Raw genomic sequence first — 18,233 nt, forward strand, 5'->3', positions numbered from 1 at the left:
AAAAATCGATTTGATCGGCTCGTAGCGATTTGATCGGCTCGTAGAGTCACACCGCAATATAAAATAAATACGCCTATAAAAGGTTGAACTTTGGGCTACAGATGCAGTTGGTATGTTATTCGTTTTTAATGATGAACGGGGAATTCTGAAAGTCGATTTTATGTGTGTGTGTGTGTGTGTGTTGGGGGGGGGGGGGTTTGTTTGTTGCACCTGCCCCTTCAAAGGTCTGTGAAAATACATTACCGAATCGGTCACGCCCAAAGAAATTAAAACCAGGTCACGTTCCCTGACATCACTGAAGAGTCGACCTTACAGTTGAGGAGAGATCTTTGCTGAATCTTTATGAGGAACGACTGAGAGGGAACATTTGGGAAGGCGGGAGGTAATCGCCACGAGCATCTCCTTTTAACCCATCTGCACGTGATGAAACGTTTGTCCACTGTGGCCAAGCTCTGCAACAACACGGTTATTCATATCAAAGAACTAGCTGTGTTCGTGTGTTGTTTATTACCGAAAAGGAGATAGCTAGCTCACCAGAACACGTTTCCCATTAGCCATATTTTTGGGGGAACTAGCATATAATTGAGTTGTTAGCCAACTACGTAGTTGGCTACTACATGACTACAGTGGTGAGTAGCTAACGTTGTTGGAAAAAGCAGAACAAGCTAGGTAACATTAGTTAGCAGCCAGGTCATAACGTCCATAAAGAGTAACGTGAGAAGGCTAACATATCTAATATATGTTAGCTAGCTAACATTAACAGCCAACTAGCTGGCTAGCTAATACATTTGCCAGCTGTTTTGTGTTTAAGAAAAATCATTTGTAATTGGTTTATAACGTTAAAATAATTATTTTATCTGTACTCAAAACAGAAATGAATCCCAACGTGTGGAATATCAAAGAGATTTTAAGCATCCCAACTGGATCCATGTAAGCATAACTAATTTTAGCCAAGAATATAATCCCCCTATAGCCAAGAAGATAATCCACCCCATAGCCAAGAAGATAATCCACCCCATAGCCAAGACGATAATCTACCCCACACAATGAAATACATAACTGTTAGCTAAAGTGCACTGCAGCAGACAATTAATGCAGCTTTCAAAAATATATTATTGAAATTTAGCGAGTTAGCCTAAATGTTTGTGTAGCCCTTAAAATGAATTAAGTGTGTGTGTGTTTATAACTTGTAGTGTGCCCAAGATCACCAGCAGGAATGGGGCTACCAGTGACTACTCCAGTTTGACAGACTCACAGTTCCTGTTTGGATCCCAGTTTTGGCCTGAAAACTCTCAGGGCATGTCACAGGACATGGGCTTTTCAAACAGAATATCCGGTAGCTCACAGTCACAGGAGGTAGGTCTATTAGCTCATATTTTCTTTTACTTTGTAAACCATCTCATTATCTCATCATGTCCACCTTTGTGCCATAGTCCCGAGCTCAGTGAATGCAATTACTTTTTTTTGCTCACAATATGTAGTATCCCATTAATTTATAATACAACATTTAGCAATTCACTTTATCACTTTACCCCAGAACAAACTCAAAACTGTCAGAGCTTTTCTTTGTTTTATGATGAACCAGTCATTGTGTTTCAGGCAAGTGAGCCAAAGATTTTAAGCAATTACCATTCCAAACCATTCCTGTTCGGAGACGGAAAGGACAAAGTGAAGGTGCCAAGCTTTACAAGTGGCAAAGCAATTGGCATACTAGACAGGTTTGAAGAGGACAAGAAAAAAGCTAAAGAAAAGTGTGAGAGGTAGCTATGTCTCATGAGTGTTACTTGTTTCTGCAGGGATTTTATTATGAAAGATACAAACAACATGGTATTTTGTGGTTGAATTAGTGTCCTGTCTGTTTCATCAGCGACATTCTCACCTCTGGATTTCTACAATTTCGTGAAAAACTTGAAAATGTAAGTGAACAATCCAGAATAATACATTTTTGCAAAATTGTACTGCTGGTCTGGTGCTGATTTTCACAATAATGATAAACCCTTATGCTATGTGTGTTTCAGATTAAGCTCTCTGTAAATCACATTGATGAGAGCACTACAACAGGCAACAAAGATTTTGCAGATTTTGCAAAGACATGTGGGTTGCTTTGAACAATTTCTCTCAACTTTTTTTAGAATCTATTGTGCATTGCTCATTATTAACATGTTCATAAAGGAAATAATCTCTGAGACCAGTAGATGGTGCTTTAGTTCAGTAGTGAAATTATGATCACATGCATATATTTTATTATAGAAATGTTTGATCTAATACCTCGATTTTGAAATTATGATGAATGAGCCGGTCTCTTTGGCTATAATGGGCAGTGTGTAGATTGTGGCTATCTTTTTACATTGGTCTTGATTGCTATGGAATGGATTGTGTATTCATTGGGGTTACCTTTTAACATCTTTTACAGTGCAGCAAAACATAGCCAGTCTGCAGGATGGCTTTGCACAGCAGTTTGAGGCCTTGCTGAATAAAGTGAGCTCACAGAATCAGATGCTAAAAGAGATGGAGAACAGAGTAGCCAAGGTGAGGACAGATGGCATTTATAACTCTGTATTGTCAAGCCTTCGTCCTGATGTTGAATTTATACTTAATGAGGGAGTGTGGGGTGAGAGTGTGATACCAACATATGACTAGTCTCTCGTGACAAACAAAACATTAGTTGGCTGACACACAAAATATATGATTCTGGGTGCTGAGAATACTATTTGACATACTTAGTGTTGATAATTTAATGTGACATATCTATATTTGATTTTCATGTCTTTGCTATTAGTCATATATTGTTGTCTTCTATTCTGTCCTAGACGGGTGTGGCGACTACAGAACTCAGCTCCCACATGCAGGGCCTGCAGCAGAAGCTGGAGGTCCTGAGACATGAGCAGAGCCGAGATCAAAGCATGTTAGGAGAAGCCCTGTCCCTTCTAAGCACCTTGATTTCCCAGCACGGGTCCGAACCCCTCCCCACACCTGTCAGGGTGACAGAAAGCACAGTCCAGACATCCCCAGGACTGGTAGAGAGGTTCTGCCTGGTGAGTGAGGAGAAGAGGTACTTTGAAGGTGTACGTCTCTGCGGTGCGACAGCGGTCACAGCGCCTTCTAAAGCAGTGGCATCATGTGGTGTAGGGGAGACGGGAGGAGAGGTGGCAGGGTGGCTGCACCCTGCAGATAGAGGAGCCAGAGGAGGACCCTCAGAGACATGTGACCAGGGCCAGGCCGCAGCCCCCAGAGCTCTGTACCTTCCTGCGATGGTGGAGGAGGATCAGCTGGAGCGGTGTAGCCAGATGATGCTGGATGAGCCGGCTAAGACTTCCTGGCAGGGGGTGTACCCATACACCACACGCTCTACCGCTGTGACTCATGGACCAGGAAGAGGTGCCGAAGCCCTACACTATCCTATGCAGGGCCTACAAGACCCCAGCACATCGGGGGGCGCTCCATCTCTACAGTACCCCATGCAGGGTTTTCAGGACACCAGCAGGGCCTACGCGCTTCTGCAAGATGTGACCATTAGGAGCACCCGCACTATCATGAACCCCCACTGCGACCCGGAGCAGAGCAGCCAGCCTGACCACAGTGAGCCTGCAGCGGTCCCCTCAGAGAGCCCCAGAGGCAGGAGCACCATGGCTGGACGTAGGTTCACCCAGAGAGGCCAGGGACAGAGGAAACAGCCATTCAGAAGCAGGAGGAGGGCACTAATGCCACCACAGACCAGGAGTAACGGTCGATTAGTGGGCAGGGGTAGGGATGAGAACCGACAGCCCCTCAAAAACCAAAGGAAGCAGGGAGCTGGATCGACTAGCAAGGAGCAGCATGATCCCAACAGGATGGAGATGGACACACTCATACCAGAAGCTCAGAAACGACAGCAGGACAAAGAGAAGAAGTCTAACAAAGCCACCGGAGGCTATCGCAACCCTTTCAGCTTGTGGTCCCAGGAAAGTAACAGCTCTGTGTGCGGTTCCACAGGGAACAACGCTAGGCCCGCCTGGGAAAAGACCCCATCGCCACCTGAGCCCCAGGCTGTCTCAGAGAGAAACAGAGGCTTATGGCAGCTGTTTGACATGAACTGTGATTCTGACTGATGTCTGAAGGGGAATCAGGATGTCAGTGTAGGGAGGTATTGAGGAGGGAGTTGTTTGACAAGCTGTTGTTGTGTTTGGTTGATCTCAATGTAATTGGTTTTGACAACAAAATTCACCATCAAAAATGTACTTTTTCATCGATTCCCTATGTTTGTGTTTTAGTGTTTTCAAAACCCTTTACACTGTTAATGTTACATCAGACTTTCCCATTAAGATTAAACTACAAATGAATGAGCTACTGTTTCTGAGTACATTTTGGGGCAAATTGTGGGATAACAGAAATCATGCCCACAAAAGAATACGGGATGAAAAGAGGAAAGTAATTGTCAGACCATATTTATAAGTAAAAGTCTGAAGGTGTTAAAGTCTATATTACCAATACAACTTTCTACATAACGGTATAACTGGGGGTTTTGGAGGTTTTTATAGCGTTTAATTAAGGGCCATCTCTTCTGTTGGCATACAGGAGAAGGGCAACACATAACTAAGCCAACACGTGCCAGTGCCACGTGTAGAATCCTCTCATCACCTCTTTCTGCAATTCTAGTACACTAGCTCCACAAATACATGTTTACGCCTGAGCAAAGACTCAATTTAATGTAAGTCTTATTTGCATGACAAAAAATATAATCTTGAACAAATGGAAAGAGCAAAATGGAAAAATTGATATAAAATAACTTGATTGTGAAGGACCTGTCTGGTTTTCTTTCCAGTATTCCAAAGATGAGGCAGAGGCATTTTACAGCAGCATAAAAAATAAAATCGCAAAACAATTGTATTTACAAGCTATATTTCAGTGTCACAAAACCCACTAAGGTATGATATTCAGATACAATGTTTACTTCTAAATGTGCAACTCGGTAGGTCATATACAGTTCAAGACAAGGGTAGAGTGTTATTTTGTGCAGTGCCCCACTCAGGTCAGGGCTTTTAAACACCAACTGCGCAATGTCTGTCAACAAGAACCACCAGGATTAGCCAGCACTACTACATTTTGACTCCTGGCCCACAGCAGCAGAAAGAAAGGTCTTGTTGCTCAATACGATCATCTTTCAGAATACATAATTATAGCCCAAGGTACTCTTAGCTAAGAAGATTAGACCTTAGGGCAGGTGAACGTCACTGAGTTACTAGGTCTGCCGGGGGAGACATGAGCTCCCGTGGATTGAGGCTTGCCACCAAGCAGACGTCGTAGGCATCATGCATCAGAACGCGGCGGGCCACAACCGTCCAGCGGTTCTCCCACGGGTCTAGTTCCAGGATGTCCTTGATTATGTCTTCATGACGATCTGAGGGAGACAGGGATTAGGATAGGCCAGGAATATTGGAATGTTGTCACTATTGGAATCATTCAGAATAACTCGTGACAAGTTTGCTACCACTTGGCGTAGAATGGTGGCATTTTAAAGAGTGGTGTGGCAATCAAATGAAACAGCATTCATCTACACAGTCAATTTGTTAACTCCTTAAAGAGACAGGTCATCTTTTACTCAAACCTGTGCCACGTGTTGTCACAGTTTTGTGAACAGTGGAAAGGAAAGTAGGTTTAGTCAGAGAGGAAGAGGCAAGCGAGAGGCATAACTGGGCCCAAAATCTGTCTTCTCCAGCAGGTGCCGTTTTTTAATCCTTATTTTTTTTCGCTCACCAAGCAAGTTTTTATTTGGAGGTCAGTGAGAGTGTCCAATTTTGATTGCAAAAAAATGTATGGCTTATTTGCTACATGTGGCTTATTTGATCGAATAGAAGTTTCATAATGCTTAGGGTGTTACGAGTGAACTGACATAAGTAAGACGTGACATCCCAGCATCTTTGATTAAAAAAAAGTTTTATCTCGGGAGTTGTGCCTGTTGTTCACAAGCGTCTACCCTCTCACTGGCTAGAATGGTCCCACCTGATCTTGCCTCCTCCCAACTGCCTTCCATTTTTGAAAACATTTTTTTTCATCATTTGAGCGGCCACTTGAGTATCTGGTCAATATAATGGATCATCTGTGGTTTAGTTACCCGCCCCCTTGTAGTATCCACAGACATAAAGCTTGCCCCCCACCACCGCGGCGTTGGAGGCATTGCTGCGTAGGGATAGCTGTGGTGAAGGCATAGTAGGCCCATCCCTCCAGAAGTTTCCATCAGGGTTGTAGATTTCCACAGCATCGAGGCAACGACGGGACTGCCCATGATCGACCCCCTCACAGCCGATACCTCCTGTTAGAACACAACTGGGTTGGTACTGGAACATTCATTACTTTGTGTTGTAAAGTGCTACTTTAAAAAACTGGGTTTTGTCCAAACATACTGTTTATGTTGAAGGTTGGGGGTTTCGCTAGGACAGTGTTACTTAATCCTGGTCCCGGGGACCCAAAAGCGTGCACATTTTGGTTTTGTCACTAGCACTACACAGCTGCTCAACTCATTATCAAGCTTTAATTTAAAATCGTGTGTACAGTAGTGCTAAAGCAAAAACTAAATTGTGCAACCCTTTGGGTCCTCAGGACCAGGATTAGAAACACTGCTCTAGGAAAAAACACACTAAAGATCAAATTATGAGGAATAATCACCGGTTGCTGATACAAAGTGACCATCATCGTCATGACCATCAGGAAACCAATGAGAACAAATGGCCAATTGTGATATTTATTTACTTAATCTCACCCATCACGTAGATCTCTCCATTGAGTGCCACAGCACCACAGCGGTACTTGGAGTACTTCATGGGACCAAGCTCTGTCCACTTGTTTGTCTCAGGGTCGTACTCCAGCAGACGGTTGCTCAAGCGGTCTGGCTCGTCGTCCATCCGCCAGGACTGCCAGGGGAAGTGACAGGACAGGTGCAGAGTTTAGAGAAGGAAGAGGGTATAGAGAGCGGGCTAAGAGTTGCACACTGACACAGATAGTGTGTCTCTCTGCTGTCAAAGCTTTGCATCCTAAAGCACAGTGTGTACATGAGTGAGAGTGAGGGACTCCAAAAATACATAGGTGTTGTGAGATTGAATTAAACAAATGTGAAATCCCCCTTGGCCTTCCTGCCCGCTCATTGTGTGTGCAAACGCACGCACGCACGCACGCACGCACACACACACACACACACACACACACACACACACACACACACACACCTAATATAGTCTAACATTCACAGGCTATTCATCTACAGTACCAGTCAAAAGCTTGGATGCAGCTTCATGAGGTAGCCACCTGGAATGTATTTCAATTAACAGGTGTGCCTTGTTAAAAGCACATTTGTGGAATTTCTTTCATTCTTAATGCGGTTGAGGCAATCAGTTGTGTTGTCACAAGGTAGGGGTGGTATACAGAATATAACCCTATTTAGTAAAAGACAAAGTTTATATTATGGCAAGAAAGGCTCAAATAAGCAAAGAGAAACGACAGTCCATCATTACTTTAAGACATGCAGGTCAGCCTATACGGTACATTTCAAGAACTTTGAAAGTTTCTTCAAGTGCAGTCACAAAAATGATCAAGCGCTATGATGAAACTGGCTCTCATGAGGACCGCCACAGGGAAGGAAGATCTAGAGTTAACTCTGCTGCAGAGGATAAGTTCATTAGAGTTTCCCAGCCTCAGAAATCGGAAAGCAACTGCACCTCAGATTGCACCTCACAGAGTTCAAGTAACAGACAAATCTCAACATCAACTGTTCAGAAGAGACTACGTGAATCGGGCCTTCATGGTTGAATTGCTGCAAAGAAACCACTACTAAGAAGGACACCAATAAGAAGAAGAGACTTGCTTGGGCCAAGAAACACGAGCAATGGACTTTAGACTGGTGGAAATCTGTCCTTTGGTCTGATGAGTCCAAATTTGACATTTCTGGTTCCAACCGCTGTGTCTTTGTGAGACGCTGAGTAGGTGAACGGACGATCTCTGCATGTGTGGTTCCCGCATGGAGGAGGACGTTTGATGGTGTGGGGGAGCTTTGCTGGTGACACTAGGTGATTTATTTAGAATTCAAGGCACACTTATCCAGCATGGCTACCACAGTATTCTGCAGCGATACGCCATCCCATCTGGTTTGCGCTTAGTGGGAATATCATTTGTTTTTCTACAGGACAATGACCCAAAACACACCTCCAGGCTGTGTAAGGGCTATTTGACCAAGAAGGAGAGTGATGGAGTGCTGCATCAGATGACCTGGCCTCCATAATTAACTGACCTCAACTCAATTGAGATGGTTTGGGATGACTTGGACCACAGAGTGAAGGAAAAGCAGACAACAAGTGCTCAGCATATGTGGGAACTCCTACAAGACTTTTGGAAAAGCATTTCAGATGACTACCTCATGAAGCTGGCATCAAGGCAAAGGGTGGCTACTTTGAAGTATCTAAAATCTCAAATATATTTTGTTTTGTTTAACACGTTTTTGGTTACTACATGATTGCATATTGCATAATGAAAAACCCTTGAATGAGAAGGTGTTACCTGTGGAGTTCGACCCCCGAGCACGTAGAGGCGGTTCTTCAGTCGGACCACGCTGTGATAGGCCAGCGGAATGGGTAGCGGGGCGGCGCTATGCCAGGGCCCACCCTGCAGGGACCAGCGCTCCACAGAGTTGGTGATGAGGTACTGGTTCTTCTGCTTCATCTGGCCTCCCAGCAGGTAAATAGTATCACCCAGCGCCCCCAGAGCGTACGAGTCTCGGTACTCTGTTGAGCTCAGGTGCTCCCAGGTTCCCTGGGCCTCCACCCTGTGCCTGAGGAGGACAAGAACATCAAAGTCAGCGGCAGGGGTTAGGAGATACATCCTATTTTAGTGAGACTCCACCATGCTAAAATAAAGACAGGAGTGCTATTATAAAGCCCATTAGGCAGGCCTCTGGTCTGGAGTTACTGAAAATCATTCTCATACTGTCACTTCACCTGGCCACGCACTCCACCTGGCTACGCACTCCACCTGGCTACGCACTCCACCTGGCCACGCACTCCACCTGGCCACGCATTCCACCTGGCCACGCACTCACCTGGCCACCCACTCCACCTGGCTACTCACCCCACCTGGCCACGCACTCCACCTGGCCACCCACTCCACCTGGCTACGCACCCCACCTGGCCACGCACTCCACCTGGCCACGCACTCCACCTGGCTACGCACACCACCTGGCTACGCACTCCACCTGGCTACGCACTCCACCTGGCCACGCACTCCACCTGGCTACGCACTCCACCTGGCTACTCACCCCACCTGGCCATGTACTCCACCTGGCCACCCACTCCACCTGGATACGCACCCCACCTGGCCACGCACTCCACCTGGCCACGCACTCCACCTGGCTACGCACTCCACCCGTCTACGCACTCCACCTGGCTACGCACTCCACCTGGCTACGCACCCCACCTGGCCACGCACTCCACCTGGCCATGCACTCCACCTGGCCACCCACTCCACCTGGCTACGCACCCCACCTGGCCACGCACTCCACCTGGCCATGCACTCCACCTGGCTACGCACTCCACCTGGCTACGCACCCCACCTGGCCACCTCCACCTGGCTACGCACCCACCTGGCTACCTGGCTACGCACCCCACCTGGCTACGCACTCCACCTGCCTACGCACTCCACCTGGCCACGCACTCCACCTGGCTACGCACCCCACCTGGCTACGCACTCCACCTGGCCACGCACTCCACCTGGCTACACACCCCACCTGGCCACGCACTCCACATAGCTACGCACTCCACCTGGCTACGCACACCACCTGGCTACGCACCCCACCTGGCCAAGCACTCCACCTGGCTACGCAAACCACCTGGCCACGCACTCCACCTGGCTACGCACCCCACCTGGCCACGCACTCCACCTGGCTACGCACACCACCTGGCCACGCACTCCACCTGGCCACGCACTCCACCTGGCCACCCACTCCACCTGGCTACTCACCCCACCTGGCTACGCACTCCACCTGGCCACACACTCCACCTGGCCACGCACTCCACCTGGCTACGCACCCCACCTGGCCACGCACTCCACCTGGCTAAGCACTCCACCTGGCTAAGCACTCCACCTGACCACGCACTCCACCTGACCACGCACTCCACCTGACCACGCACTCTACCTGACCACGCACTCCACCTGACCACGCACTCTACCTGACCACGCACTCTACCTGACCACGCACTCTACCTGACCACGCACTCCACCTGACCACGCACTCTACCTGACCACGCACTCCACCTGACCACGCACTCCACCTGACCACGCACTCCACCTGACCACGCACTCCACCTGGCCACGCACTCCACCTGGCCACGCACTCCACCTGGCCACGCACTCCACCTGGCCACGCACTCCACCTGACCACGCACTCCACCTGACCACGCACTCCACCTGACCACGCACTCCACCTGACCACGCACTCCACCTGGCCACGCACTCCACCTGACCACGCACTCCACCTGACCACGCACTCTACCTGACCACGCACTCCACCTGACCACGCACTCCACCTGACCACGCACTCCACCTGACCACGCACTCCACCTGACCACGCACTCCACCTGGCCACGCACTCCACCTGACCACGCACTTCACCTGGCCACAGCATATAAACAGTATGCCATTGACTGTCACTCTCATCAGTGACCATTGTTGATGATCTCATTCACACACGGAGCTCATGATACCATTCTTCCAGATTCCTACCTGAATATCTCCACATTCCTGTTCGTCTGCCTGGCCATTTTCCTCACCCCTGCCTCCCCGGCCACCAAAATCTCGTTGCCTTCGGTGACGACCCCTGCACACACGAATCCCAGAACGTCTCCGTAGCGTGGAGACGTGATGTAGTGGGTGCGGCCCGTGGAGGGAGCGTAGCAGAAGCTACGTTCCGAATAATTTCCATACCGTGATCGGATCCCTCCACCCTCGTTGCCGATGCAGAGCAGCAGATCCGTGGTCTCCATCCCATAGCGGAGCTTCAGTTTACGGGGTGAGGAGGCCGGATGCATCCCTGTGGCCTCCAGTGCCTCCTCCATCATCTCCAGACACTCTGCATCCACCAACAGAGACATATTCCTCTTCATAGCCTCCCTCAAGTAGTCAGGGGCCACCAAGGCGAGACGCACCTTCCTCAGGAGCTCAACCAGGTGTCTACTCCGCCTGTCCTCCACCCCATCCCCCGGAGTGTCCTGCCTGACCCAGCGCAGCACCACGTCCAGGATGGTCTCCTCCCGCGACACGTTGAGGTCGTCGGAGCTCAGCAGCGCCCCCAGTTGGTGGGCCTCTAGTTCCAGAATCTCCTCGCTCATACACACCTGAACGAAGTGCGTCCGCAAGTATCTCTGGGCATGGTCGGCCAGCTCCTCGGCTCCCAGGTCGCGGGAAAAGTAGTACACCCCGAGGCAGTTGGAGGCGTCCATGTTCTCCCTCATGTGGCTCTGGCAGTGGTTGAACACCTCGTCCATCTGCAGGAGGAAGGCAGCGACCGAGACCCCCTGTACATTGGCGTTGTTGAGCGGGAGCTCAGAACAATACATGTAGTTTAACAATAGACCCAGGCTATCGGCTGGGGTGTCACGCAAAAACACTTCCCTAGCACTACACTCCCGCAGGCCGCAGGTGAACATAACCCGGAAGTAAGGGCTGAAAGCTGAGAGGACCACGCGGTGGCAGGGGAAGCTGATGCCCTCAGCCACTAACACCACATCTGTCAGCTTCTCTGTCTCCCTCATCTTCCTCAGCTGGTCCAGAAGACCCAGACTGTGTTTAGCTCTCAGATCCATTTGGATTGAATGTCTATTCAGGAGTATTAACAACACAGAAAAAATGAATAAAAATCGAAATAGAATAGAAATACATAAAATATAAATAAATATCACTAAGTGGCAGTGTAAACAAGGAGGTTCTTTATCTGAAAAGGAGAGAAAGAAAGAAACACAAGTTCAATGTTGATCTGATCGAGCCCAGTAGATTGTTTACATTCATGCCGAGTAGAGTTTTGTTGTAATCTAAGTCACTCTGTAAAGATTTGAGAGTTAAAAGGCCAGTCACTATCTTCAACTTTGTTCTGACATTGTTAACATACATCTGTAAGTATGAAGAGCCATTCTTACTGGAATTCCCATTACCCACATTGACACTTAGACGAGAATATAACAGTACAGCAACAAAAGCATGGCCATGCCCCGCCTGCCGCAGTGAAACCAGGGATCCATGTTAAACAGGGATATGACATCAATATCATCTCCCACCATAAACTCTTTCGCCCCCATTACTGTTGTGCGCTTTGATCACACAAGAAGCCAAGCCGATGTCATCCTGTCCTACCATTCAGTGGGAATCCTCCAATTCCAATAGACAGTCATGTTCCTCAGCCAGCCAGGCTGCAGGAGTTGTTGTTAATGTGGCTGAATGCATCTGGAATTAGGGTCAGAGAAAGACAGGCGGCCTAGCTATCCCCTCTGAAACACAGTACAGTTTACCCTCCCCTTCCCTCGCTGCCTGCCTGAATGCCCTGGCCCTCTGAGTTGAGCACAAACCTTAAAATAGACTGTGATGTGGCCAATGGAACGGCATGCATCTAAGGGCGAGGGGAACATTTTGGATTTACCAGGAATAATGTCAGGAGACTCACACATGATAATGTTGTGTAATGTTGAGCAATGCTGATGTCGAATTTCACAAGTATAATTGCTATTATTTTCTATTGCTATATTTTGGGGGTGTCTCGATCACGTGTAGGCTTATGTATCTGTGGAATGGCACATGGAACCAGCTTGTGGCTTGGATTCGAATTTCATGACATCACTCTCTGCAGACATTTTAAATGATAATAATCCCAATATTCATAATAATCTCAATAATAAACTATGATGCAGCTGATACTTTGTTCATACCAATCAAAAAGATTGATGTTAAAATATTAACCCGAGGTGGTGTTAACCATAGAATTAGTAATGGAATAGGATCTCTGTAGTGTAAACATCGCGAACAGAGCAATTAATGACCCTTATGACCACAACAGCTATTGCAAAACTAAAACAGTTTTAGTGAGGGCATTTCTCTGTGATATCCTGTTGAGCCTTTAAATCATAAAATGCTATATGTACTGTATGTACAGTACCTTCAGAAAGTATTCACACTCCTTGAGTTTTTACAAATGTTGCTGTATCACAACTTGAATTTAAAATTGATCAAATATTTTGTTTTGTTTGTCACTGGCCTACTACACACAATACCCCATAACGTCAAAGCGGAATTAAGTTTTTAGTTATTTTTACAAATTAATAAAAAATGAAAAGCTGAAATATCGTTAGTGAATAAGTACTCAACCCCTTTGATATGGCAAGCTTAAATAAGTTCAGGAGTAAAAACGTGCTTAACAAGTCACATAATAAGTTGCATGGACTCACTCCGTGTGCAATAATAGTGTTTAACATGATTTTTTCATGACTACCTCATCTTTGTACACCACACATACAATTATCTGTAAGGTCCCTTAGTCAAGCAGTGAATTTCAAACAGATTCAACCACAAAGACCAGGGTGTTTATCCAATGCCTCGTAAATATTGGTAGATGGTTAAACATTTTTAAAAAGCAGGCATTGAATATCCCTTTGAGCAATTTATTTACTACACTTTGGATGGTGTATCAAAACACCCAGTCACTACAAAGATCCGTAGTGGTGCGTGGGTAAAATCACTGAGGAAGCCAAGCCAGTAAAAAATCTATTTTACAACCTGTTGTGATAATTGTGTTGTTTTGTCACGGTCGTCCTCCTCTTCATCTGAAGAGGAGAGGAGAGAAGGGTCGGAGGACCAAAATGCGGCGTGGTATGTGTTCATCATGAATTATAATAAAGAAAACACTGAAACACTGAAACACTGAAACACTATACAAAAACAATAAACAAAATAACGACCTTGAAGCTAATGAGAACGGTGCTGACACAAGCAATCAACATAGACAATCACCCACAAACAAACAGTGAAACCCAGGCTACCTAAGTATGATTCTCAATCAGAGACAACTAATGACACCTGCCTCTGATTGAGAACCATACTAGGCCGAAACATACAAATTCCCAAATCATAGAAAAACAAACATAGACTGCCCACCTCAACTCACGCCCTGACCATACTAAATAAATACAAAACAAAGGAAATAAAGGTCAGAACGTGACATGTTTGCTCTGTAACCCATTTGTTTATATGGAATCCTGCTATACAAAAAGGCCGTGACAACAAAAAGACAACAGTCACATAGTGACGGAAAAAAAGTCCATTACATCGGAAAGTATTCAGACCCCTTCACTTTTTCCACATTTTGTTACGTTACAGCCTTATTCTAAAATTTACTAAATGTTTTTTTTTTCTCATCAATCTATACACATTACCCATAATGACAAAGCAAAACCAGAAATATTACATTTACATAAATATTCAGACCCTTTACTCAGTACTTTGTTGAAGCACCTTCGCGTATTCTTGAGTATGACGCTACAAGCTTGGCACACCTGTATTTGGGGAATTTCTCTAATTATTCTCTGCAGATCCTCTCAAGCTCTGTCAAGTTGGATTGGGAGCATCGCTGCGCAGCTTATTTCAACTCTCTCCAGAGATGTTTGATCAGGTTCAAGCCCAGGCTCTGGCTGGGCAACTCAGAGACTTGTCCCGAAGCCACTCCTGCATTGTCTTGGCTGTGTGCTTAGGGTCGTTGTCCTGTTGAAAGGTGAATCTTCGCACCAGTCGGAGGTCCTGAGCACTCTGGAGCAGGTTTTCATCAAGGATCCCTCTGTACTTTGCTTCGTTCATCATTCTCTCGATCCTGACTAGTCTCCCAGTCCCTGCCGCTGAAATACATCCCCCACAGCATGATACTGCCACCAACATGCTTCACCGTAGAGATTGTGCCAGGTTTCCTCCAGATGTGACGCTTGGCATTCAGGCCAAAGAGTTCAATCTTTGTTTCATCAGACCAGAGAATCTGTTTCTCATGGTCTGAGAGTTCTTTGGGTGCCTTTTGGCAAACTCCAAGTGGGCTGGTATGTGCCTTTTACTGAGGAATGGCTTCCATCTGGCCACTCTACCATAAAGGCCAGATTGGTTGAGTGCTGCAGAGATGGCTTCTCCCATCTTCACAGAGGAACTCTGGAGCTCCGTCAGAGTGACCATTGGGTTCTTGGTCACCTCCCTGACCAAGGCCCTTTTCCCCAATTGCTCAGTTTGGCTGGGCGGACAGCTCTAGGAAGAGTCTTGGTGGTTCCAAACTTCTTCCATGTGAGAATGATGGAGGACACTGTGTTCTTGGGGACCTTCAATGCTGCAGAAATATTTTGGTACACTTCCCCAGATCTGTGCCTCGACACAATCCTATCTCTGAGCCCTATGGACAATTCCTTCGACCTCATGGCTTGGTTTTTGCTCTGACATGCATTGTCAACTATGGGAACTATATAGACAGTTGTGTGCCTTTCCAAATCATGTCCAATAAATTGAATTTACCACAGGTGGACTCCAAACATCTCAAGGATGATCAATGAAAACAGGATGCACCTGAGCTCAATTTCGAGTCTCATAGCAAAGGGTCTGAACACTTAAGTATATAAGATATTCCTGTTTTTATTTTTAATAAATTTGCTAACGTGTCTCAAAACCTGTTTTCACATTGTCATTATGGGGTATTTTGTGTAGATTGATTTTATTTATTTTTTATCCATTTTAGAATATGGCTGTAACATAACAAAATGTGGAAAAAGTCAAGGGGTCTGAATACTTTCCGAATGCACTGTAGGTTTGTTCCATCACAAAACCGAAGAACAACATCTGTCCGGTGAAGTCCACAAAGCAAACATGGCATGTAACAAACAGTGAGAGCGTGTGTGAACAAATAAAAAACATTTGGACTCACCCTACTTGTAGACTAGTTGAAAACCAATGCCATCCCCCTCTCTTTCATGTTGGCAAAATGGTCTATGGCTCTGTCATACAGTTTGCTTTTAGTTTGTGTTGTCATGGGCTACCTTGCTAGCCTAACTTCCTTGCATGGGCAACAATGAACCAGCCAAATTAGCTAGCTAGTTATCTTGAGCCTAAAGGAGCTAGGCTACATCTAGGCTACATATTGAACTTCAATCGTATTTGACCAGTGGCACAACATATTAATTTATGCTTAGATCAGAATCACCATCATAATTATTGGCCTGTAAAGAGAATTAAGTCAAAACCGCAAGTCCAAATCCCCATCTCCATTCATAGCATAGAAAAGGGCCAATTTAGCAAGCTAGCTACTGCAGGACATCAACACAAACAGACCAGAAACTAAAATGGCGTTTTGCTTAGGATGTGATTTGATTGGAGTGATGCCAAATCCAAACTGGCCTCCCTTGGGAGGCGTTTTGCTGCACCAGGACAGCCCACAGTTGAGCTCAGCTCAACGTTGATTGGCTAATTACATACATTTTTTATCAAGGGAGGCCAAATGCCTACTGGTATCAATCAATCAAATGCTACGGCCGCAAGATTTCATAATCCAGAAAGCATCAGATACATGGGCTACACTTACTGAGACAGAGGGGCGCTGTTCCCCTCGCTCTGATGATTTCTCTGGTGAGATTCAACCACTTGCTAATTGACGGAAAATTCTGAAAAGATAGAGAGAGACTTTCCCATAAAGACTCACAGCTGTAATCGCTGCCAAAGGTGCTTCTATTAATGTAAATGAGTTATTTCTGTAGTTCATTCAGGACGTAACACAACAAAATGTGGAATAAGTCAAACACAAGCAAAACAAACAACAAATGCATCCAACAAGTAGAGATGTAGTCTTTGCCCCTTAGGAATATGGGACCATATACAAAACTTTGGATGACTTTATTACACATGTAAGTGAATTTGTCCCAATACTTTTGGTCCCCTAAAATGCGATGACTATGTACAAAAAGTGCTGTAATTTCTAAATGGTTGAAAATACCCTCAAATTAAAGCTGACAGTCTACACTGTAACCTTATAGTTAGTGTGTCATTTCAAAAGTGCTGGAGTACAGAACAACAAAACATTTGTCACTGTCCAAATACTTTTGTGGTGCCTTCAGAAAGTATTCACACGCCTTCACTTTTTCCACATTTTGTTGTGTTACAAAGTTGGATTAAAATATATGTATATATATATTTTTTAATTGTTTTGTCAACGATCTACACAAAATACTCTGTAATGTCAAAGTGAATTAAAAATTCGAACATTCAACCCCATAATTCAACACGTTAGAATCGTCTTTGGCAGCGGTTACAGCTGTGAGTCTTGCTGGGTAACTCTAAGAGCTTTGCACACCTGGATTGTGAAATATTTGCTCATTATTCTTTAAAACATTCTTCATGCTCTGTCAAGTTGGTTGTTGATCATTGCTAGATGACTATTTTCCAGTCTTACCATAGATTTTCAAGCCGATTTAAGTAAATACTGTAACTAGGGCACTCAGGAACATTCAATGCCATCTTGGTAAGCAACTCAGTGTATATTTGGCGTTGTGTTTTAGGTAATTGTCCTGCTGAAAAGTGAATTTGTCTCCCAGTGTCTGGTGGAAAGCAGACTGAACCAAGTTTTGCTCTAGGATTTTGTAATTGCATAGCTCTATAACATGATGCAGCCACCACCATGCTTGAAAATATGAAGAGTGGCACTCAGTGATGTGATGTGTTGGATTTGTCCCAAACATAACACTTGGTATTTAGGACATAAAGTACATTTCTTTGTCACATTTTTTCACATTTTTTTAATTTAAAAACTTTAGTGCCTTATTGCAAATAGGATGCATTTTTTAAAATATATTTTATTCTGTACAGGCTTCCTTCTTTTCACTCTGTCATTTTGGTTAGTATTGTGGAGTAACTACAATGTTGTTGATCCAATCTCAGTTATCTCCTATCACAGCCATTAAACTGTAACTGTTTTAAAATCACCATTGGCCTCATGGTGAAATCCCTGAGCGGTTTCCTTCCTCTCCGGCAACTGAGTTAGGAAGGTTGTGTCACGGATCCCCCCGGTACTGCTGCTCATTCTGTTCACCAGTTCCGAAGGTCGACGTCACCGGCCATCTAGACTGACTGAACTGTGTTATTACGCACACCCGGTTCCAATTCCTCGCTTATTGTGTTTGTATAAATGTGCCCTTTGTTTCCCCATTGGGCTGTGGATTATT

The 18,233-nt window shown here is 45.6% G+C and overlaps 2 protein-coding genes across 4 annotated transcripts; one reads left to right on the forward strand and one right to left on the reverse strand.

Annotated features, from left to right (window-relative positions):
* The first annotated feature begins 234 nt into the window (after positions 1-234).
* LOC124004226 (interactor of HORMAD1 protein 1) lies at positions 235-4,229 on the forward strand. 3 transcript variants are annotated; one of them, XM_046312990.1, is made up of 8 exons: positions 235-382; positions 873-930; positions 1,194-1,356; positions 1,600-1,760; positions 1,868-1,916; positions 2,019-2,094; positions 2,414-2,529; positions 2,811-4,229. In XM_046312990.1, exons 2-8 carry the CDS (start codon positions 875-877, stop codon positions 4,086-4,088), a joined length of 1,899 nt encoding a protein of 632 aa, XP_046168946.1. In that variant the 5' UTR covers positions 235-382; positions 873-874; the 3' UTR covers positions 4,089-4,229. The 3 variants fall into 3 exon arrangements, with proteins under 3 accessions (XP_046168946.1, XP_046168947.1, XP_046168945.1); XM_046312989.1 differs by lacking the exon at positions 235-382 and adding an exon at positions 391-629; XM_046312991.1 differs by lacking the exon at positions 873-930.
* A 423-nt stretch (positions 4,230-4,652) lies between these two features.
* kbtbd12 (kelch repeat and BTB (POZ) domain containing 12) lies at positions 4,653-12,524 on the reverse strand. The gene is made up of 6 exons (XM_046312992.1): positions 12,364-12,524; positions 10,741-11,947; positions 8,524-8,794; positions 6,737-6,887; positions 6,092-6,289; positions 4,653-5,377 (listed from the first exon to the last, which is right to left on the reverse strand). The coding sequence occupies exons 2-6, from the start codon at positions 11,817-11,819 to the stop codon at positions 5,208-5,210; spliced, it is 1,869 nt and encodes a 622-aa protein (XP_046168948.1). The 5' UTR covers positions 11,820-11,947; positions 12,364-12,524; the 3' UTR covers positions 4,653-5,207.
* Positions 12,525-18,233: the final 5,709 nt, after the last annotated feature.

This window comes from Oncorhynchus gorbuscha, linkage group LG18 (genome assembly GCF_021184085.1).
Source record: "Oncorhynchus gorbuscha isolate QuinsamMale2020 ecotype Even-year linkage group LG18, OgorEven_v1.0, whole genome shotgun sequence".
Lineage (NCBI taxonomy): Eukaryota > Metazoa > Chordata > Actinopteri > Salmoniformes > Salmonidae > Oncorhynchus > Oncorhynchus gorbuscha.